Source organism: Psammomys obesus, unplaced genomic scaffold, assembly GCF_907164565.1.
Source record: "Psammomys obesus unplaced genomic scaffold, mPsaObe1.curated_primary_1811, whole genome shotgun sequence".
NCBI classification, from domain to species: Eukaryota; Metazoa; Chordata; class Mammalia; order Rodentia; family Muridae; genus Psammomys; species Psammomys obesus.
The window spans coordinates 2418738-2441717 of NW_026596158.1; the positions used below are offsets into that span (position 1 = coordinate 2418738).

Consider the following 22980-nt stretch of genomic DNA (forward strand, 5'->3'; position numbering starts at 1 on the left):
CACACACACACACACACACACACACACACACACACACACACACACACGATATGGGTGCAAGGTCAAGTCCTACCTTCAGTAGGGGCATCAGTAAGGGTCTCAAAATGGTGGCGGAGGAACTTCTCCTGCTCAGGGGTCTGGGGTAAGGAGCTGCTGGCCAAGTCTGCCATCTCAGGCTGAGAAAGCTCTTCTGTACTCAGGTGCTCTGGATAGGAGGCGGGGTGGAGAGAGGAGTTGTCAGTACTGAGTCACGGCAGACGCCACCCCACAGCGGTGGAATCCAGACTCGCCTGTCACACACCCAGTTGCTACCAGGTTGAGGAGGAAATGCCAGTCTTCTCTTGAGGAAACTAAGGCTCAGGGCTCACAGGGGCCTCTACCTGGCTTACCTGGTTCACGGGGCATCGCCCTGGTGAGGCGAGGGCCGGGGTCTGTGCGTGGAGCTGAGAAATGGGCAAAGCTGCACTCCAATTCAGCCTCCGACTCCCCAGAGTCTGAAGAACAGAGCGGGGTCAGGAGAATGCTCTGGGGAAACAGGGCACATTGCTCAGCTGCTTTGGGTTTTGTTTCTCCGTCTGGAGGATGGGGGTGATAGGCATCACTGCATGTTTTTATGGGTGCTCAGCGTCTTCCGTGGCATTCTCCATGTTGGAGAACAGGGCCATCACAGGCCTCAAGGGCGCCTGCTTGCTCCCCACTCACCCTCGGGTGGGCTCTGATCCTTTGAGCTAACGGAGGAGACCCTGAGATAGGAGTCGCCCTGCTGGTCTGCTCCTGCCTCATCCTCGTCCTCGTAGTACTCCGTGCAGCACCGTCAGGGTTAACAATTAAGCTGGCATTAACAACTTGCCCTTGCCCACAACCCTGGAGCCCACACCCTGCTCCTAGAGGACACCTCAGCCTCTCCTGCCTCCTCCAGGCAAGGAAATGGAGGCTGCAGCGGACTGAGAGAGCCCCTCACCTTACCCACGCCCACCCCCAGGCCACTGGAGCGGAGAGCTCTTCCAGGTAGGACCTGTCACAAGGGTGCCCCTCTCCAGCTATGGCTCCCTCGGTGCACAGAACATCCACCTGTGCCTGCCTTCGACTGTCACCTCTGCCTCTGGGGAGCAGAGGAGGCGTTCTCTCGGCTCAGTGGATTCCCTCTGTAGAGGCAAGAAGGAGGGATGTCCTCGGCTGTCCTCTTGGGAATTCTCTGACTGGGAAGGAAGAGCAAAGCCATTCTGAGGTGCAGGTTTACCCAAGCCCTTGAACGCTACTGCAAGTTATACCACGAGCAGTGAGCCACAGCCCCCACCCCAGACACCACGTCAGGGACAGCGTGACAGGCACCACTCAGCCAGACATCTCCACCTGGGCATCAGCAGCCCCTTCACAGATGAGGTGTAAGTGTTACTGCAGATATAAACACGGTCTTGGTTTGGTCCCAGGGGTGGGATATGGGACTGATTCAGACTGTCTACAGCATCGGACGATTTGCCTCATGTGGCCTCTGAGAGGAGCTCTTTGCCAGCTGTAGACGGTTTAAATCTGAGGACTCTGGAAAGGGAATAAATGCCAAAGCCCAGAAAGGAGAAAGAACAAGCCTACTCCTGCTTCCTCCATGCTGTTTTTGGTTGCTGTTGTGTAAAGTTGAAGATCTCCTGAAACAAGGATTGGACTGGCTCCAAGGAACCTGATGACCCTAACCAGCAGGAACCAGCTAAGAAAGAACTGCACCCTCTCTTCCACTAACCTTTTCTCTCTCTTACCTGGCGTTGGAGTGTTGGAAGGGATTGGGGTGGAGTAGGGAGAAGAAGACATAAAAAACATAAATAAATATTTAAAAACTACTGCCAACAAGCTGTGACCTAAGGCCAGAGGAGGCCTAACCCTCTGTCTGCTTACAGGACAGTCAAGAATAAGCAAAGCACTAGCTGGGCAGGCGCGGTGATGCAGACATCACCAGCTCTCTGGAGGCAGAGGCACATGGTCTGAGTTCATGGCCAGCCCAGCCTGTCTCAAAAAACAGCATCAACAAAAATACACGAACCAGTTCACGGGGAGAGGTCAGAATACAGGCTCCCTCAGGTGGGGTGGGAGGTGCTGACTTAGGGCCACAAGAGATTTTCTAGGAGACAGAAAATGTTGTGTGTGATGAATGCGGCAAGTACCTCAGAGTGACGAGGGTAGCTCGCCAAGCCTTCTCCCTGAGGCATATGTCCGTTACCGTGTGAGCACTGCATCACAGTAAAGAGGAAACATATATGTTAGAACAGAGAAACATCACTTTGCCTTACTCTAGAAGACTACGAGCCGAGCCCTGCATCTGTGAGACCTCTGAGGCAGGGAACACAACAGACCAATTGTGGAAAACTAAGACAAGAGGCAAGCCTTTTACCTCAGGCCACAGAGGCAGGGAGGGGCTAATCCAGGGCTCTGCCCGCTTGAGCACTGCCCATTTAGAAGAAAAGCCTGTTCGGGGCCCCAAGCTCTTAACCCCTAAGTGATCCACTCCAAAAGCTTGCTCATATGCCCTGGACTCGCCCTTCTGCCCTCCACCTTCCCATGTAACCCTCTTTCCTCACCCCTGGAGTGGAGAGCCACAGTGCAGGCACTGCTGGTGGGCTTGGGGGGACAGGCTGTACCTCACTTAGCAAGCCTGCCAGGCTCGGTGGCTCCTCTGAGTCCAGAACAGAGTCTTCTAGGTTATCAGGCTTCATGGGTGTAAAGTAGGAATCCAGGGCTCGGGCATCCAGGATGGTCTTGAGGGGTTCCTGCTCGGCCCTCTCTGCCCAGCGACCATGTGGCTGGTAGCTGCGCTTGGCATGGAAAGCTGAACTGTCTGTCACATCCTCATCTCCGAGCTTGAGGAACAGGGACAGCAGGCAAGGCAGCTAGCCCCATGCTCACTATACTCAACGAGGCTACACAGAACTCATCCCATCTCCTGACTTTACAGCCCTTTAAGAAACAGCTTCCTATCTATTTTCTTTGAGATAGGTCAGACCTATAGCCCATGATGGCTGGAACTTCGTATGGAGTCAACTCTGATCCAGCTGGGGTTGTAGGTGCCCCACCAGGCCAGCTCAAAACCTCACAGAGGCTGTGCCACCTCTCCACATGGCTGTCTCAGTCACTATGCTGGGGACTCTACCTTTTTTTTTTTTTTTTAAGATTTATTTATTATGCATCCAGTGCTCTGCCTGCATGTACACCTGTATGTCAGAAGAGGGCACTCCAGATGTCATTATAGATGGTTGTGAACCTCCATGTGGTTGAACTCCTGACCTCTGAGCCATCTCTCCTGCCCCCAGGGTACCCTGCTTCTGATCCCCCTTACCTGGCCCTCCTGAGGCCTTACCAGCCAGGACTCTGCAGTTTCTTAGGCCCCAAACAGTGGCATCATTCCCCTCCCCACCCTCAGTCTGTCCCTCCCACTTCACTTGTATTCCAACACATTCTGTTAGCTCAAACACGTCCAAACACAGCCCATTCCTATGCTACCAACTGTGTCCACCAAAGCTATTGCTAGCGAGGAACATTTGTGACTTGTGTTAACCACACATTTTCTAATGTCCAGCTGTGAGACAGCCAGCTGAGTAGGCACTTAACTTCTCTGGGCCTCAGATTTCCTGTCTGTGAAATAGGGATAGTAAAATCCTCTACTTCAGTGAAGTGCTTTTGTTTGTTTGTCTGTTTTTGTGACATATTTTCTCTGTGTAGCCCTGGCTGTCCTAGAATTCGCTCTGTAGACCAGGCTGGCCTTGCACTCAGATATCCACCTACCTCTGCCTCCCAAGTGCTGGGATTAAAAGGAGTGCACCACTACTGCCTAGCTGATTTTTTTAAATATTCAAATAACTTTATTATGTTTCATAATATAAAATACAATTATTTTTCAGGAAATTTAAATATAAAACCCAACAATAAAATATAGTAGCTAGTTATTTCCATACAAGTGAAGATTCAGTGAGAGACTGAAGAAGGGCTTGGAATGAAGTTAAGCACACTGTGGAAGTTTGTTGATTATCACTGTAACTATAATGCAGGGAGAGGGCCTGGGCAAGCAGAACCAGGCCTGCTGTACAGGCCTTGACTTTAGGTATGGCCTTGGGTTGAAGTAAACTCATACAACTTTTGTTTTGTGTTTTGCAGTCCTGGAGATTAAACCTGAGACTTCACTGAGTTATAACCCCAACTCACTGGCTCTCTTTTTACTTGTCATTTACTATTTTGTTTGTTGCTGAGACAAGGTCTCACACACCCCTGGCTGGCCTGGAACTTGCTACATTGCAGAGGATGAACTAATCCTGTCAGATGCTGGGACAACAGATGTGCATCACACCTGGCTTACACAGCGCTGAGGATCAAGCCTAGGGCTTCAAGAGCGCCAACAGGCACTGACTGAGCTACACCCCCGCCCTATTACTGTGTTCCAGACAGTCTCCGATAGCCCAGGCTGGCCTTCAACTCCAGATCCACCCTCCTCCTCCCACCCTTCCAACGCTGGGTGTGAGTCACTTTGAATAGCTGGGATAGACTGTTGGCCTGTACCAGCAGCTCTGGCTAGAGTTAGGGCTCTGCAAGCAGCCTCTCCTCCCCAGCAACTAATCTGTGTCCCTCATCCGTGTCAGCCATTCCTTCCTCTTCAACACCATGGTAATTTCTCTTTTCCTCATATCCAAGTGAATGAGCCCATCTCTGAATTCACTCTAGAGTCCCCCTGTTTTCTTCTCCTGCCTGATCCAGCCCTCACCCTTTCTTCTAGGCCTCTTGCCTGCCTTCCCTTGGCCTGTTTCCCATCACTACATCCTCAGGCTCCACAAGACTTCACCAGATGCCACTTGGTACTGAGCTGACATCCCGAACAGTCCTTATTTTCCCTTCCTGGTGTCTTCTCCTCTCTCGCATGTGTCACTCCATATATTACATGGCTTACTTAATGTGGCCCCTGCTCCTCCCCCACCTCCCTTCACAGCTGAGCAGGCCTGGAAGGAAACCATATCTTGCCCTCTGGGCCCCTCCAATGGCCAGAACAGTGGCAGGTGTGGGGCAGATGGTTGTGTGAACCAAGAGCTGCCTCAGCTCAGACCGAAAGGATGATGGGGTTCTTCAAGAAAAGGACTTCCTGAAGGGAGGGTGGGGGAAGGGCTCCTCCCTTCCCATTCTCCCAGTACACTCACCAGGCGCTTCGCCCAGAGTGGCAGCTTGCTATTGGTCAGCAGGCACTGAGGATCTGTGGACATACATGGAGACATAGAGAGGTCAGCAGCCCCAGAGATGAATGGACCACATTCACAGCTGGGCAGTCTCCAGAAATGGAGGCACAGGAACCCAAAGTCACTGACCTCAATCTAGATAATAAGGCATGCTGTTAAGCTCCGAAGACTGACCGAGTCCAGCTACTGGGTGGGGCTATGCTACAGGGCATAGTCTCAGCATTCAGGGTGCCATGGAGGAGAAGCAAGAGCTCCAGGCCAGTCCAGGCTACAAAGCCTGTTTTAGAAGACCAAAACCAAGACTGTGGGGGAGGGCCACGGTGGGGCTCAGCTGTGGTGTTGCCTTGGCATGTGCAGGACCCTGATTTCAGTCCCTAGCATGATGGGGATGAGGGAGGGGAGCATAGGCACACCATTTTGGTTAGGACATCCAACTGAATTTGGAGCACTCTTGGGATTCCCTTTTAAAATAAATAAATAAGAAAAAGTGATGTCAGGCCCCAGTGTGTCTGTCTGTTCAGGAAAAATCCTCAACTGCCTGAGTAGGGGTCCAGGAGAGACGGTGCCCCTTCCACAACAACACAGTATGAAATTAGAAAAACCAAGCGGGGAGGTGGTGTTAATCCCGCACTTGGGAAGCAAAGGTAGGCAGACCTCTGTGACTTCCAGGCCAGCCGGTCTACAGAGAACTAGTTCCAGGACAGCCAGGGCTACACAGAGAAACCCATTTTGAAAAACAGACAGACAAAAAAATGAGGAAAAACTAAATATCCACTTGCATGGGGACTAACTCGGCGAGGAAGCTTTAAAGGTAGGACTTTACACCCACTCAGATTCCTTCAGATGAGTTGTTTCTGAGGGGAGAAAGTTGTGCCACAGTAGCTACAGTATACCAAGACTTACGGATGAAAGAGGGTGTGTCACATTGCGGTGCACAGATTGTGATGTTCAGTGCAAAGCCAGCAATCCAAACCAGCCTAGTAGGAGTGGTCAGCATGGGACAGCAGACTTGGAGTGAGGGAGATAACAAGCCAATCACACCTGCTTTTTCCAGCTGAACTCTCACACTATTGTTGTGTTCAGGAAGCCCTGGTCCTTCCATCCCCTAGGAAGAGCCACCCTGCAAGCAGTTCTGCCACTGTTTCCAGCCTCTCCTGGGAGGAGGAATTGTGGCCAGTAAACTCCCTGGGAAGCCTGCGGGTGGCTTCTGAGGAAAAGCTTTCTCTTTATGTATTTGCGTGTGGGACCGAGGACTGAACCCAGGATCTCACACACACCAGGCAAATGCTCAACCAAAGGCTACGTCCTCAGCCCTTTTTTTTTTTTTTTTTTTTTTTTGTGACACAGGGAGGGCCTCACTAAGTCCCAGGCTGGTTCTGAGATTACAATACTCCTGCCTCAACCTCCTGAGCATCACCACAGGGCCTGCCGGACGCATCTCCTAAGGGAAATATGTAGGAGGAACGATCTCTCCTCTTCAGCCGATCCTGATGTTGGGAACGTGAGCAACCATCTTGCACGAGGGCAGATGTAGGGGAGCAGGCACACGGCTAACCTTTCATCAAACGGGGCTAGAGTTCTCTCTTTCACAGAGGAGCAGAACCCTGCCTTTCCCTGGGAACCCTTTGGGGGAAACTCCCTTAGCCGCAGCCTGCAGGATGATCATGGCAACTGATGCTGAAATGGGTCACAGTTTACGCCAGGAACATGAGTCACAACTCCAGAACTTTGCTTGAGTATTAGAAAAGAGTGTTCATGTCTCTGTAGGGTTTATAAACCTACAGCTGATAGAGGCCTCTTCCCACCTCGAAAAAGGACAGTCTGCCTGAGCACAAGAGCAATGTGAAGAAAAGTGGAGACAGAGGATGGAGAAAAAGACCTTCCTTTTCTTTTTGGTTGGCCTGGAACTTGCAATCTGCCTTCTTCATCCTCCTAAGTGCTGGGTTATAAGTGTGAGCAACCATGTAGTTGCTCAGCAAAATTTCTCTCTCTCTCTCTGGATACAAGGTTTCTCTCTATGTAGTGCAGCCTGTCCTGGAACTTGCCATGTAAATCAGGCCAGCCTTAAACTCAGACATCTTCCTGCTCTGGGACTAAAGGCATACACCACCACACCCCACCCAATATCTTTTCTTTTTTAATAATTTCTTTATTTTCATTTTATGTACACTGGTCTTTTGACTACACATATTTGTGTGAGGGAATCAGATGCCCTGGAACTGGAGTTACAGACAGCTGTGAGCTGCCATGTGGGTGCTGGGAAATGAACCCTAGTCCAATGGAAGAGCAGCCAGCGCTCTTAACCACTGAGCCATCTCTCCAGCCCCCTATCTTTTTTTTTTAAAGTCTCATATCAAGCAGGCTAGCCTCAACTCACTATGTAGCTAAACGCCGGGTGATAGGCATGTGCACAACACTCAGTGGGAAAGCATCTTTCTTTTAATACCAGCTGACTACCTGGACCCAGCAGAGCTAAAACTAGCATTCTAGATTTTTCAGTTACATCAAACAAAACATTTTCTCGTTAGCTCAACTCTACACCAATAGTTTTGACCCAGGCCATGGTCCCCTTCCCTGACCTGGATCCAGGCTCTCTTTGGACGGTGTTTTCAGGAGCTCTTCTGGGTCACACTCCTCCTCCATCTCATCTTCCGTCTGCTCTCCAGGGCTCAAGGAGCGAATCTCGCTGGGTATGCATGCATATGTCTCCTGGCTTTGGGAAGGACACAGAGAGGAGAGAAACACAGGGAAATGGGTGAGATGGGGACTCGTCTGGAGCTGGGCCTGTCAAGAGCTTCAGCTGTGACTCTGCTGGTAGCCACATAGCAGGGTATCAGCCTCAAAGTTACGCAGCAAAGGGAACCCGTTCCCTTGGTGTCTCAGCCTATGCCATCTCCAGCACCACCTTAGGTCCTGCCAGTCCTCACAGGCACCTGGGAGCCTGCATGGAAGCTATGGCAAAGCCTCTATGGTGAGAGGTAGACCGGGACACACCCAGAGCAGAGAAGAAACCGCTAAAAATCAGTATTCCCCAACACCTTCAATCGTAAACCAGAACTTGAGCCAGGCACTGTGGCTCATACCTAAAATCTCAACACCTGGAGACTGAGGCAGGAGGACTACCTTGAGTTCGTGGCCAGCCTGGGCTAGATGGCAGACTGTATCTATAGTCACTGTGGGGTTCACTCCAAAGTAGTCTGAGAGAGGCACACGACTACAGAAATGTGCTTGGGGGCTCAGGTAAGTGAGGGAGCAGCTCTGTGCGGAAGGATAAGAGCACACTCAGGGTGCCCTCTGAGCACCCCTCTCCACGATGGGGATGGAGCCTTCTAGTCCCCTATCACTGTGCTCACTAGGCATGAGGCTTCTACACTTTAAAACTTTTTGGAACTGTTCCTAAAGCCTGACATTCCCACTAGGATAAGACTACCAGGCTTTCTTGGCCTTGGCCACTTCCCTGGTGGGGCTGGCAGGACCTGGGAGGGCTGCTCCATTTCTGGTCCTTGGGCTGCTGCTGCTGCTGCTGCTCTCGGTGGTTGATCTCCAGCAGGTGCTGCTTCATGTTGGTGGTGATCTCTGGACCCAGGTGCCAGATGAACACACAGCTGCACAGAGCACGACAAAGAGCAGAGGAAAGGGCACATGGCAGCCACTGCCATGCCTGAGCCTAGAGTCCCCACATCACCATGGCCAAGATCACACTCCCAACACCTTCTCAGCTTAACCCTGGCTCAAGGTCCGGGGATCCCAGCAAACTAGGGCCAGCTTTGGGGCCCCAAGACTCAAGAAACATGGCTTTGGGCAGAACAGTGGCAAATCAAAGAAAGAAACAAAAGAGACCTCCCCAGGACCAATCAACCTCAGAGGACAGGGTACCATCTCCCCTTTACAGAGCAAACTGAGGCTCGGAGAGGGGAAAGGACCTGTCCAACGTCACAAGAAAATGACAGATCTGGATGTGACTCAAGGTGCAGACTGTCCAAGGGGAGAGGAAGCTGGGAGCTCTGCAGCACTCTCTGCAGGCTGAAGACAGCATGCTGGGGCCCCGTGACGCACACCTACTCCTAGCAGGAGGCTCGCCCAGGGGCAGCCCCCACACTTGTCCCACCTGTCTCCAGAAACTGTGATCAAGTGGCGGCAGTCATAGGTGAACTTCATGCCAGTGACAATTTCTGCAAGAAGAGTGAGGCCATCACACTCTGGGTCAGACTGTGGAAGCAGGGAAGGTGGCAGAGATGGTCAAACACCTACCTGAGTGGCCAAACATCTTGGCAACACACTCGCCTGAATAAAAGTCAATCACTGAGATGCTTTTGTCGGAGCAGCTTGTGGCCAGGAAGGTGCCCGAGGGGTCCACGTGGACCTGAAGGAAGAGGCACTTTTCAGCTCAGGGTGCTTGATCCCCCTTGGGAAGCCTGGTTGAACCTCTCAGTGCTAGCCCTGACTGAGCACCCCTCTGTGCTGAACCCTCAAGATGCTCTTGTGAGCCAGCCTGGCAGGGCAAGAAGTGCCAGTGAAGAACTCACAGCTACCAGAGCAGAAATGGCGGGGGTCAGGCCCTGGGCTGCGTGCTGGGCCTGCAAACGTAACCCTCTCTTCAACCCTAGGACAGAAGCTACCCAAGGTCAGTCAGTCTGAGGCACAGCTGGGATCTGTTCTGGGAGCCTGAACTCAGAACTACCTTGGGCCAGAGTCTATGAAATGGGTCCACCTGTCTCGGGTCCTGTGGGAGGACAAGCTAGGAGAGAAATGGAGGTCTCTCTGCTTCTTCCAACCATGCCCTGTTGCCACCCAAACTAGAGCTCACTGTGCAAACAGAGGCTCCCTCCGTCCACTCCAACTCGAGCACCCTAGGCTGGCCAGGCCTGAGAGGGTGCCGTTTAGTGTGACATGTGAGTAAGGACACAGATCTGAGGAGGTTGGGTGGCTCTGTTGGGGTACGTGTGTGGTTTCTCACACTCACCTTCAGCAGGGACCCTTCGTCGCCCTGGGTGCCCTTGTAGCACTTCTTCTGTTTCCCACTCACCGTGTTGTAGACCCTGGGGAAGTGGGGATGCCATGTAAGAGCAGAAGACATCACCCTTTCCTCCTGGCCTTGCTGCCCTCTGCTTCAGAAGCCCCTGGAACCTCTTGTCTCCACCTGATGCCTAGGTGGGAGCCCCACCTCAAGCTGAAGTTATGTCCTGGAGTTCCGTGGCATGGTGTCTGCTCCCCTTTACAATGAGCTAAGGGCTTAGCTCCAGGTGGAAGGACCACATGAAGGAAGTACAGAGCACATTTCCCGGGCCAACCCTGATCGCCCTGAGCCTCGTTCAGGCCACCCAGATTCCAAAGGCTTGCTTCATCTCAGCCCTGAGCTCTACGCACTGTCCCCTCTATGAACTGTGAGCTCCATGAAGTGGGCTGGGCTACCTCGCCCACGGCTTTGCTAGTAGCATTCTCTAGCCCAGAGAGGACTAGAGTAAGTCAGGTGAAGGAACTCTAAGTCTGTGACTTCTCCATTCCCACACAGGCCCAGGAGAGCCCAAAGTCTTCTGCAGGCTGGTGGCAAAGCCTGGGGGCGCTGCTCCTCTTCTTTGTGAGACAGGGTCTCATGAAGGCCACGGTGACCTCCCATTTGCTATGCAGTTAAGGCTGGCCCTAAGCTCTGGATGTTTCTCCCGAGTGCTGCAATTACAAACGAATGCAGACCCTCTGACCGACACCCTCTTCCCCTTGCCAGGTCCTCCTGCAGTCTCCCTCAGGTGCTGAGAGCTGCTGTGACCTTGCCACTCTCACAGAGCTGAGTTCCTTTCCTCCCCAACAGCGGGGAGACAACCTTGAATTGTAACTAGTTTTATCAGTGCCTTGTGACCTCCCATCCTGAGACCCTCTGGAAACCTACTTTGTCTTACACAACTGAAGGGCCTGCCTCTCCTCTCCTAATCTTCTGGAAACTGAGGGGTCTACCGCTCTCTTCTGACTCCACTGTGCTCTCCACAGTGAGTGCCCTAGCTCTGCTAATAGTCCATCTCTCTCCCCTGTAAGACTCCAGTGACACAGCCAGGAGTGGTGCTGCGCGCATGCAGTCCCAGCACTGGGAGGCAGAGGCAGGCGGATGCACAGAGAAACCCTGCCGCTACCTTCAGGACCCTGTCATATCATATACAGGCTGGCTCTTTCGTAGCGCCTCACCATGGCTGCCTCTGGCCAAGAGCCTTTGGTTCTCCTAATAAAGCTCTTCTGAAGGCTGCTCTGGCCTCAGCTCCTTTCTAAGAACTGCTGTTACAGTGGTTGCGACACAGGCCCTGCTTGAGGCCTGACTTGCTGGGTCTGTCAGCCTCGCAGTTCTGCAGGGAGCAGAGGAGCAGGGAGAAAAGGCAAGCAGCCAGGGAAAAGACAGTCAGCAAGAAAATTAAACCTGCCTGAGCCACACTGAGCCAGGCTGGATACAAGCTGGGCCAGGCCAAGGCAAGGCACAGGGAACTCCTCACCTCACATTGCGGTCCTGGCAGGCCACTGCCACATACTTCTGTGTGATGTCAATGTCCATGTCATACAAGGTGGTCTTCTCTGCTACATGGTGGGTACGGACAAAGTGCAGCCCATCCGAGGTCTGGCAGGGCAGGCAGGACGTTTAGAGGGCACCTGACAGGCCCCACACCTTAGCCCCCAAGGAGGCCACCCCACTTACCTGCTGGGCACTGCGAAAGTAGATGCTCTTGTCAGCTCCACAGCTGATCATCTGCACATCTCTGGTGCCTGGAAGAGGAGGGGGCAGGGGCTGGACAGGACTGCCCTATGCCACTCAGGAGGGAAAATGAGGAGCTAGGAAATCCCACTTCAGGGCAAGCACCTGACTCTTCAAGGATCAGAAAAGTTAATAGCAGAGGGGAGGCCTCTTAAGACACGGTGTGAGGCAGGTCTGGGCAGAGCAGGAGTACACAGAGGACAGGGGACAGCATTTTGACAGCTGGGGCTGGTGGTGCATGTTAACCCCAGTGCTCTGAAATCTACCACTTGGGAGGCTGAGGCAGAGGAAACACAAGTTCTAGGCCAGCTTGGCTATGGAGAGCCTATCACAAAAAAACAAGGACAACTAAGGGCCAGGGATAAGCTCAGTGGTACAGCCCTTGTTTGGTATGCTCAAGGCCCCAGCGCTGCAGGTAAAACAGAGTAACAGGTGAAAGCAGTGTGGGATACGAGCCTGTCATCCCAGCACTTGAGATCAAGGGCAGGAGACCAGCTCAAGGTCAACCATGGCTCCACAGTAGGCTGAGCTGGTCTGGGTGGCACCCGAAAGCCTTGTTAGATAGCTGAGGATGGTCTAAAATGATTCAGCTATTTCCTCCTCCAAGTGCTGGCCCATGCTGCCACAGCTGGTTGGATATACATTTCACAGATGGCTAAAGACTGCCTCAGATACCCTCCTGCCACCTCCCACCTCTTTTTTAGACACTTATTGGATACACAGTGTATGGTGTACACATAGAGGTCAGAGGACAGTTTGCAGGAGTTGGTTCTCCCTTCCCACCATGTGGGTTCTAGGGATTGAACTCTGGTCTTCAGGCTTGGTGGCAAGCACCTTTTTAAACAGCTGGCCATCTTCCCTGCCTCTTCCTCATTAGTTTCTGAGAAAGGTCTTTCATCTTTCAGTGCAGGTGGAGTTCACCGATTGGCTAGACCTCCCCCAGAATCTTCATGTCTCTACTTGATGGGTGCTTTTATGTGGGTGCTAGGGATCAGAAGTCAGGTCACCATGCTGCCATGAAAGCATCTTCCTGAGCCATCTTCTCAGCCTCTGTGATGGTATGTCTGCCAACTCATTTGGAGTCACCCAGGCAACACAGCACAGGTGTGTGAGGAGCACTGCAGAGGTTAGCTGAGGAGGGTGAGCCACACTGGGTAGGCAGCGCTGTCTGGAGCAGTGTCCTGCACAGCCCCAGCATGCAGAGACTGTGGACGCTCCTCCTGCTCCTGAGGTCATACCTTCTGACCAAGAACTCTAGCTTCTCCTAAACTGTGAGGCAAAATAAATCCTTTCAATGTGGCTTCAGACAGGTGTTTTGTCAAGGCAAGAAGCAAAGCAAGCTGCCGGCTGGCCTGAGTACCGGAGCTCAGGCAGCCCTCTTGCCTTGGTCTCTGGAGCAGCTGCCCTCCTGGGGCGTGACTGTGACACTGCACTTTTTATTTATGTATTTTCTGTGTATGTGTGGTCGCCTGCATGCCTGTGTGTGTTCCAAGTCAGCCAGGACTACACAGTGAGCCAGTCTAAAAACACAACAAACAGCCAGCCTCTGAGGTGCTCTCCTGCCACCTGTTCCCCTAACCCCACCCCAGACAGGGTTTCTCTGTGTAGCTTTGGCTGTCCTGGACTTGCTTTGTGGACCAGGCTGGCCTCAGACTCACAGAGCTCCTCCTGCCTCTGCCTCCTTGAGTGCAGGGATCACAGGCGTGCACCGCCATGCCCAGATCCCTATTCACTTTTAAGATAACCTTATTGACATTTTCATAAATCAGTGAACCCCAAAGCCCAGTCTTTAGATCCACTCCTCTTTCTGCATCCCAAAGAGGACTATCTGCTGCGGTCCAGGAAGTGGGAGGGGAGGGGCTTACCAGAAAACTTAATGGCTGTGATGGAGGAGGAGTGGTCGTCCAGGGTCTGCTCCAGGTTGTAGTTCTTCTCCACATTTAACACGTGGATGAGCCGGTCCCGACTGGCTGAAGCCAGCAAAGTCACTCCTGTGAGTGGGGAGAACAAACCTGGGTGGCCAAAGGCTACAGGGGAGCTTCTGCCTCCCAGAGAAGCAGGTAGACTGAGATGGCCAGTCCTTGAAGAAGGGAGTCTTTGGCTCTGGAGCTGTAGCTAAGATGCCCGAAGCCAAGAAAGGGCCAAGTTCTGGGCTCTGGGTGGTCTGTTCCCAGAGCCCCCACGACCTTACCGCCAGCTCAGCAAAGGCAAATCTTGATGTGTGCACACACACTTCTTAGATACTACTGCACACAGCACTCCCCCTGGTGAGCCCTACTCTGTGGGGAGCCATGGGAAGCCCAGGCATTCTCTTAGCCTCACTTAAAACCAGGCCCAGCCCTGAGTCTTGCCTCCCCAGGCCTTGCTGACAACTTTCAGCTACAATCCTTTCACTGGGCCTCCCCGCTTATTGGCCCTCAGACTATGCCTGATCTGATCACCTAGTAGAGCTGAATTCTAACAATAGAGCCAGAGGCCAAAGAGCTCAGGGAAGAAGGAAGAGTCTGATGGGCAGGGGGTATAGAAGATGGAAGAATGAAAGATGGCATGGAAAATCATCACTTGCCACCTCGGGATTCTTCTCCACCTAGACGGGTAAAGTGGTAGTTTGATGAGAAATGTTCCCATAGGCTCACGTATCTGAACACTTGGCTCCTGGCTGGTAGTCCTGTGTGAGGAGACAATGGAACCTCCAGGAGGTAGAGCCTTGCTGGAGGAAGTACACCAGTCACTGGGGACCAACTTTGAGGGTTTGTAGCCTCACCTGACTTCTGCTCTCTAACAGGATTTGAGTAAGAACCACTGTATAAATAACATCACGGTAGCAAAGCAGAAGTGGACTGCAGTGTTTTACATGTGTGCATACATGTGCATGTGTGTACGGAGGCACGTGACCAGATGGGACCCAAGGCCTCTACAACGCTGGGTGATGCTCCACCACTGGGCTCCAGCCCCAGCACACACTCATGTACGTGGAGATGGTCTCTCCTGAGAGTACTGGAGGGCCAGGCGACATCATGCCTGGACTCTTCACACCACCCAGCACAAAACCAAAACGTATACGCTCTTATTTACCCTGTGTGTGACACACATGCACAGAATGGCGAGGGCAAAGCGGAGAAGGCAGGCAGACCTTCAAAGGGTTAGACTAGATTTAAAGGGATGCACTTAGATGAAAGCTTTGTAAGCAATCTTGCAATGTTCCTGTAGGAATTTAACATTCACCCATTCATTTTTTACTTATTTATTTTGGTTTCTTTGTGTAGTCCTGGCTGTCCTGGAACTCTCTCTGTAGACCAGGCTGGCTTTGAACTCACAGAGATCTGCCTGACTTTGTCTCCCGAGTGCTGGTTAAAGGTGTGCACCACCACCGCCAAGCTTGGCACTTAACTTTTTTTAAAATAATTTATTTAATTTTATTTTATGTCCATTAGGGTGAAGGTATCAGATCCCTTATAGACAGTTGTAAGCTACCATGTAGTTTCTGGGAATTGAACTCAGGTCCTTTGGAAGAACAGACAGTGCTTTTAACCACTGAGCCATCTCTTCAGCCCTGGTACTTAACTTTTTAAAAGGTTTGTCCATCTAGCAGACAACGAGCTTATTCACATTCTGGGGTTATGTTTATTCATATCCTCACTCACACTCACACACATTCAGCTTGGGCCTTGATGAGGTTCTAGGACCAGCATGAGCCTTCAGCTGTCTTGCTTTGTCGCGTCCAAGCCAGTTTGGTCCAGAGTCTAGCAACAGGGCTCTTTCGAACTGAAGACTCCCACCAGCTGCTGCTTCCCATGGTCCTGCCCGCCTGACCTCCGCTTGCTGTGGGCTTACCTGTCTCAGGCTTGGAATACTCCAGGCATAGCACCTCAGCGTCATGGGCCTCCACCTTGATCAGCTCATCCATGAAGTGCAGCTCGTGGATCCTGGGAGACAGAAACACTGCCAACTGTACCCTGCCCACTGCCCACTGTGCCCACAGCGCACTGTGCCCACAGCCCGGCTCTAGGCTAGCACTGCAGTCATGTAGTCAAATAGTTTGAGATGCCCAACCACACCCCCCGTCCAGAACATGGCTGTGGTAATGTGACAGGGTAGAGCCAAGGAGACCACAGGTATGAACCTACTGTAGTTCACAGGGACTGACCACAGTCCTTTGTATCAAAGGGCATTTTTGTAGAGCTAAATAACATAGGTAGTCTCCACTGGAAAGGACAAAGGGTCAGAGACCACATTCATGGATTTACCTTTCTTCTTCTTTAATTTTATTTCCAAAAACAGGGTTTTTCTGTGTAGCTCTACCTGTCCTAGAACTCACCATGTAGACCAGGCTGGCCTGGAACTCACAGAGACCTGCCTGCCTCTGCCTCCCGAGTGCTGGGATTAAAGGCCTGCGCCGCCACGCCTGGCTCATCCCTCAGTCTTAAACAGTCTCAAACGTAGACTTTCCTTCTTTTTGCCACTACAGGAAGCTCCTCTAGTCTGCCACGTGAGTTGCAGCCCAGTCTTTCCTGGTCTCTCTGGTCTCAATTAACCCAGGTATAGAGAGACGCAAAGCAGGGCTCACATAGAGCAGGCGTGGGGAGGGGTCAAACCTCTTGTCTACCCAGTGCTCAGCCATCACCAGGCCTGGAGCAAGAGTGTTCGCCCATGTTAGCACTCAAGGAAGTGCTGTCACCAAGTGCAGTCTAATGACACACTCACCTCACCTAATGCAGTGATTGGTATCACAATTGCCAATAATTAAAAAAAAAACAATCACAGAATTTCACATGGAAAATGAAACAAACAAGCAAAACCACTAGGGCTAAAGAGATGGTGAGGAAGGGTGCTTGCTGCCAAGACCAATGATTGGAATCCTCAAGAGCCACTGGAAAGAGCTGACCCTCAGAGCTTGTCTTCTGACTTCCACACAGAGATACACATAAATTAAAAACTACCCACTTGTTACCCATGGGTAGCTAGCTGCCCCTTTGTGGGGCACATGCTTTGCAGTTTCTTCCCCACTTGCAGTTCAAGGCTCAGATGGCCACAGCTGCACTTACCATCTTAAACCTGGTCTCCTGGACAGAGCTCGTGCTGCTAGCACACATTAGCTAAGCATGATGGCTGCTCATGCCTGTCCTACAATCCTAGCACTCTAGAGGCTGGGGCAGGAGGACTGACACAAGTTCAGGAACAGACTGGGCTGCCATTCAGGGTGCCTACAGTACAAGGCCCCGTCTCAAACCTGAACACAGCGCTGGGGGGACAGCTCAGAGGGTAAGTGCTTGCTGTGTGTGAGGATCTAAGTCTGGATCCCCAATAGCCATGTTAAAAGCTAGCCACAGTACAATGTGCCTGGAACTTAGCACTCGGGGGCAGAAACAAGGGGATCCCTGGGGCTTACTGGGATCTAGGGAGTTTCAGGATCCATGAGAGCCTGTCTCAGAAATAAGTATAACAGAGTGACAGAAACCTCACTTCTCCCTCTGTACAGGCATGCACACCCACATATACACAGACTACACGCCCAGACACACACATACAGACAAATAAATGAATAAATAATACAGTGAAAATAAAAACAAATCTGGATACAGTGGTACACAGCTCTCACCCCAGGACTCAGGAGGCAGAACAGGAGAATTAGGAGTTAAAGGCCATCCTGGCTGTTTAAGACTGTCTAAAATAAACACACCAGGCGCTGGAGGGGTGATTCAGCAGTTAGCAGTACGAATGCTCCTCCAGAGGACCTGAGTTTGGTTCCTAACATCAATGTTGGGTGGCTCACAAGCACCTGTAACTTTAGCTCCAGAGCATCTTAAATCCTTCTAGTTTCTTCCAAGGAGACACATAGACAGACAGACAGAGACACACACATACACACAAACCAACAACCAAAACAAACAAACAAACAAACAAACAAACCACCAAGTGAAAGAACAGCCTGTGGGGTGGGTGAGTCCCATGCTTTCTATGCTGTACCCAATGAACCCTCAGTGTACCCAGCCCTTACAGGTAGCGCCTCCCACTGGCATTTCAGTCTCGTGCCCAACGGCTGTGAGTGTTTCATGAATCTCCCTTGTCCAGTACAGAGGCCGGTCTACACTGCTGCCGTGACCTCATACGTTCAGAAAGGCCCTCCCAGCTCAAGTCCTGGAGTGCTGCTGGTCTGCATTACTACCCATGGTCCCTTACTCTCCACCAGCAGCTGAGGTGCCAAGACCAAGACTCCTCCCCAAGGCCCTGAGAACCCCTGCTGGGGCTAGGAGGTGCACCAGCCATCCCCAGGGCCACTTGCCTCAGATTTCCACTGCGGTCACCTGAAGCCAAGTGCTGGCCGTCGGGGCTGACCTGCATGACTCGAACCCCAGCTTTCATATCCATGGGTGTGCCGTTCTCACTGCCCCGGTCTGGAAAGTGAGACATGTCCTGTAGGTGCTGGGTGTTATTCTCCACATACACCACCTTCAGCAGGGTCTGTGGGACAGAGGCCAACGTCAGCCTGTGAGGCGCTTGAGCTCAGTGCCTCTCCTGGCATCATCTTCCTGAGGAACAGAACTCAAGCTGGGAGCCAGGAGCTTCCCCACAGGGAACAGAAACTGCACTGCACTGTCTTCCTAACAGCTAGACGAATTTGGACACTGAGAGGGACAACAAGTGAGAATGCTCCTGTGGGCAGTCTTCCCCATCTGGCTCCACAGGGCTCTGATACACTGGCTCATGAGGGTGACAGCTACCTTCTATGTGACAGAATGAAGGGGGGCCCTTGCGTCTCTAAGAGCTTCCTGGAGCTGGACGAGCTGCCTCCAGACTTCTTTCTCTTAAATGTGTCTGCGTCTTCTGCCTGCACGCAGGTATGTGCACCGTGCATGCGCTGGGCTCGAGGGGGCCGGAAAGTCACTGGAGCCTCAGTCACTGGAGTTAACTGGTTGTGAGCTGCCCCGGGGTCCTCTGTGAGAGCAGCAAGTGTTGCTGAGCCATCTCCCTCTAGCCCACAAACCCCTTTTACACATGAGAAAAGCGCACTTTCACAAGAGTTTTAAGATGTTCTTTTTCTGTTGTTGTGACTTTGTTTTTATAAGACAGGGTCTCCTGGAAACCAGGCTGGCCTCAAACTCCTGATCCTCCTGCCTCTGCTTCCCAATCACAGGTTTATGGTGTCTGACAGCGTGCCTGGCAAATTTCACATTTCTTATCACACAGAAGACAGAGCTGCTGATTGCAGAGGGCAGGCAGCAAAGGGGCAGTTACCATTCATCCCCAGCACTTGAGGCCTGCATTATTGCTGCCACGCTGACCTTTCAAGGTGTCACTGGGTCACTGTGGGGCCTTTGCACAGGTTTTTCCCCAGGTCTGGAGTCTGCCCCTCTTTTTACCCCTCCCCCATACTGGGCTGAAGTGTTTCTCTCGGAGGAGCTGCTTCTGCTGGCGGAGCTCCTGGGCTGGCGCACTGGCCTTGCAGGGCACTAGCCTCCTGTCACTTTCTTTCATGGTGCTCCTAAACGTGTATTTGCATACGACTCGCAGCTATGGAATCACTGTCTGCCTCTCACTAGACTTGGAGGTGCCACATGGATGCTGTAGCAAATGGTACAATTAAGTGATTCAGTTCTCTGCTCCCTAGAAAAGTTCCCGTGCTGACCTGGCAGCACCGACTAAAATTTCCTCAGCAAACTGTTTCTCCCCAGCCTCTCCCTAGAACCCATCTCTCACACCAGCTGAGGTTCCTGTGTGACAGCCACTGACAGGGGTAAGTCCCTGGTGCTCACTGTACTCTCCCGAGTTGCTACTCAAGACTTGGAAGCAAGACCATCCCCAGTGTGTAGGCTGCCTGGAGAGGCCACACACCTCAACAGCAAAAGCTATGCTGGAGAGAGAGAAGACAGATCTGCCACCCACCACAGAAAGGGAGGAAGGAACAAAGAGACAGACAAGAAGGGATGAGAGTGCTCTATCTGTTGCTGCCCCTGGGGAGGCCTAACGTCCTGGTTCCACAGGCAAGTCAGCACACTCCTAGACACCAGACTAGTGAAGCCACTCACATCGCTGAAGATGTTTTTCCGCCACTGAGTGTCAGAGCTCCTATTCATATTCCAGAAGCGGATGGTGTTGTCTGAGGAGCAAGTCAGAAAAGAGCCGGACGGCAGGCAAGCTCTCTGATCTTCAAATTCAGGATACACCTATAGTCCCAGAGAACAAGGCAACACTGGAATGACAGATGATGATGACATGGACTACGCCTGCAATCCCATCAGTCAGGAAGATCAGAAGTTAATTTCAGACTTAGCTACATACTGAGTTCAAAACTAGCCTGGGCTACATGAAACCTTGTCTCAGACAGAAAGAAAAAACATTTTGAGGACTACATAACAAGATTCTATCTCAAAAAAACGAGCCAGGAGCGGCAGTACCTGCCTTTAATCACAGCACTTCAGAGGCAGAGGCAGAGGCAGGTGCATCTCTGTGAGTTTGAGGCCAGCAAGGGTCACACAATGAGATTCTGTCTGAAAAATATGTGTGCATGTGTTTCCCGAATAGAAACAAACAAACAAACAAAACAGAAAACAAAAGAATGTGATCATTTTCAGAACTGAGTAATTGCCACTCTTCAATTTTGGTATGTGTGATGTGGAAAAAAAATTGAATAATAGGATATTCTCATTCTATAATTTCCTGTGTCTTTGACAACTTAGGTGTCACCTAAGTGCCCTGAGTGATTTCATAATTAGCAGGCTGGATGGAGCAGGGGATGGAGCTCAGTGGTAGCGCACTTGTATAGTGTGAATAAAGCTCTGGGTGAAAAATGAAAGCAAAAACCAAACACCAACAAAAACAGCCATGCCAATTCCAACTGAAAAATTAAGCAGGGTTTTCCCAAATAATAGCTGGGTCCAGGCCTGGGCCAAAAAATGTACAAGATGAGGCTCGAGCATCTTGACACCCCACCTGCAAGGTGCTATCAAAGATTATTAGGGTTGCTTCCAATCCCTGAAGCCAATGTAAAGAAGTTCCCATTGGCCCAGAACAGACAGTTTGAGCTCCAACAACGTTAATGGTGGCAGACAAAGGCCTCTCCAGTAAATGAAAATATACAAGTTTATATAATGCTATGAACCGATCCACCAGGTACCTTCAGCAGGCAGATAATCAATTGTTTGTAAGGGCAAAGAAAAAGAATCAAGCATCATTCTGCCATGGCTGCAGCAAATGTCCATCAAGTGACCAGGTAATCCAGAACAAGACGTGACTCATCCATGTTCGTGGGGCAGCAAAGAGAACGGATAGATGAGAAGATCCTACAACGAACTTCCCAACTAAGAAATGGGTCTGCGCATTGGACCTCAGTGCCTGCTAACAGTCAAGCTGTACAAGCTTTCTCTTTAACTAAAACAAACAAACAAAAAACCCACAACTTTATTTTTTTATTTAAAAATATCTTTTTGTGTTTTTTTGTTTTGTTTTGTTTTGTTTTTTCAAGACAGGGTTTCTCTGTGTAGCCTCGGCTGTCCTGGAGCTAGCTGTATAGATCAGGTTGGCTTCGAACTCACAGAGATCTGCCTGGCTCTGCCTCCTGAGTGCTGGGGTTAAAGGCGTGAGCCACCATGCCCAGAGAAGACTTTATTTTCATTTTATGAGTGTTTACCCTGCATGGATATGCACCATGCCCATGCAATGTCCACAGAGGCAGGAGAGGGCGAAGATCTCAGAAACTGGAGTTACAGGCCATTATGAGCCACCACCTCACACCTAACCATTGAGCATCTCTCTAGTCTCTAAACAGAGCTTTTGAGATCTCCTTCCTTCCTTCCCTCCCTCCCTCCTTCCTTCCTTCTCTCCTTCTCTCCCTCCCTCCTTCTCTCTTCATCACAGGGTCTCACTTTCTGAACAGACCTGGCTGGCCTGGAATTTGCTCTGTACACCAAGCTAGCCTTGACAGAGATCTAGCAGCCTCTGTCTTCAGGGATTAAAAGCAGGCATGGGTCATCCACCCTGTTCAGGTTCTTTTCCTTCTTTGGGACAGGTTCTCATGTACTCCAGGTTGGGCTTATATATTCTGTATAGCCAAGGATGTCCTTGAACTCCTAATTCCCTGCCTCTACATCAAGTGCAGGGATTAAATGTGTGTGCCAACTAACCCAGCTCAAGTTGTGTCTTTTTTTAATTTTTATTTTTATGTTCATTAGCGTGAAGGTATCAGATCCCTTAAACTGGCGTTACAGACAGTTGTGAATTGCCATGTGGGTGCTGGGAATTGAACCCGGGTCCTTTGGAAGAGCAGACAGTGCTGTTAACCACCGAGCCATCTCTCCAGCCCTAAGTTGTGTCTTTTAACACAATGGTTAAAGAAGCTTTCTAAGCTCTGAGGGGAGTACAGGAGCTGTGCCCAGTGGGGACAGAGCTGGACAGAGAGAAAGAGGGCCTCACCTCCACGTTCCAGACAAAGGAGCTGTGGAAAAGCTCCGACCATATCTTGCAGACTTTGCTGATGTCCTTGACGTCCCAGACGTAGATGCTGTGGTCTTTGTAGACACAGGTCAGCCACTGGTGGATGGGGTCAAAGGTCAGTGCCACTGTATCGGGGTAGACGGCTTCTGCTTTTCTGTGGAAGAGGAAGCTACAAAGCCATACAGGTGAGTCACCATCAAGGCCAGCGAGCCCCTGCATCTCTGTGGCTGGCCACTTTTTACTCGAAGCCCACTTCCTGTCTTTTGATTTGCTTCCAACACAGGCTGCAAACTGGAAGTGCCCGTCCAGCTTTGAGAGCACGTTCCGTTTCGTCTAAATGCCTCTATTTACTATGTGTTGCTCCATTAGAAATGTAAACTAAGGCTGAGGTGTTATGAAAGCACGCTGCGTGGCACCCATTGCAGTTAAAGTGGCTTGTCCTGTAGGGGGGCAAACACCACACACGTGATGGTCATCAGTGGTGACATGATCAACAGCATCTGCCACCTGGAATGTACGCACCAATAAGAACACTGAACATAAACTTGAAGCCAGGTATGGTGGCGCACACCTTGTAGCCCAGCACTCACTGGGAGACAGAGGCAGGCGGATCTCTGA

The 22980-nt window shown here is 51.3% G+C and overlaps 1 protein-coding gene across 1 annotated transcript in view; it reads right to left on the reverse strand.

Moving 5' to 3' along the window:
* The window catches only part of Wdr62 (WD repeat domain 62), a 38638-nt gene that overhangs the window by 2794 nt on the left and 12864 nt on the right, over positions 1-22980 (reverse strand). Inside the window, exons 9-27 of the mRNA XM_055594998.1 lie at positions 22342-22531; positions 19959-20096; positions 18215-18393; positions 15766-15857; positions 13797-13922; positions 11875-11942; positions 11675-11796; positions 10165-10240; positions 9453-9564; positions 9310-9373; positions 8678-8806; positions 7781-7914; positions 5166-5218; positions 2628-2846; positions 2154-2219; positions 1069-1199; positions 703-809; positions 390-494; positions 74-205 (exon numbers count right to left, since the gene is read on the reverse strand). Coding sequence (XP_055450973.1) covers positions 74-205; positions 390-494; positions 703-809; positions 1069-1199; positions 2154-2219; positions 2628-2846; positions 5166-5218; positions 7781-7914; positions 8678-8806; positions 9310-9373; positions 9453-9564; positions 10165-10240; positions 11675-11796; positions 11875-11942; positions 13797-13922; positions 15766-15857; positions 18215-18393; positions 19959-20096; positions 22342-22531 — 2243 coding nt within the window. The remainder of the gene's footprint in view (positions 1-73; positions 206-389; positions 495-702; positions 810-1068; positions 1200-2153; positions 2220-2627; positions 2847-5165; positions 5219-7780; positions 7915-8677; positions 8807-9309; positions 9374-9452; positions 9565-10164; positions 10241-11674; positions 11797-11874; positions 11943-13796; positions 13923-15765; positions 15858-18214; positions 18394-19958; positions 20097-22341; positions 22532-22980) is intronic.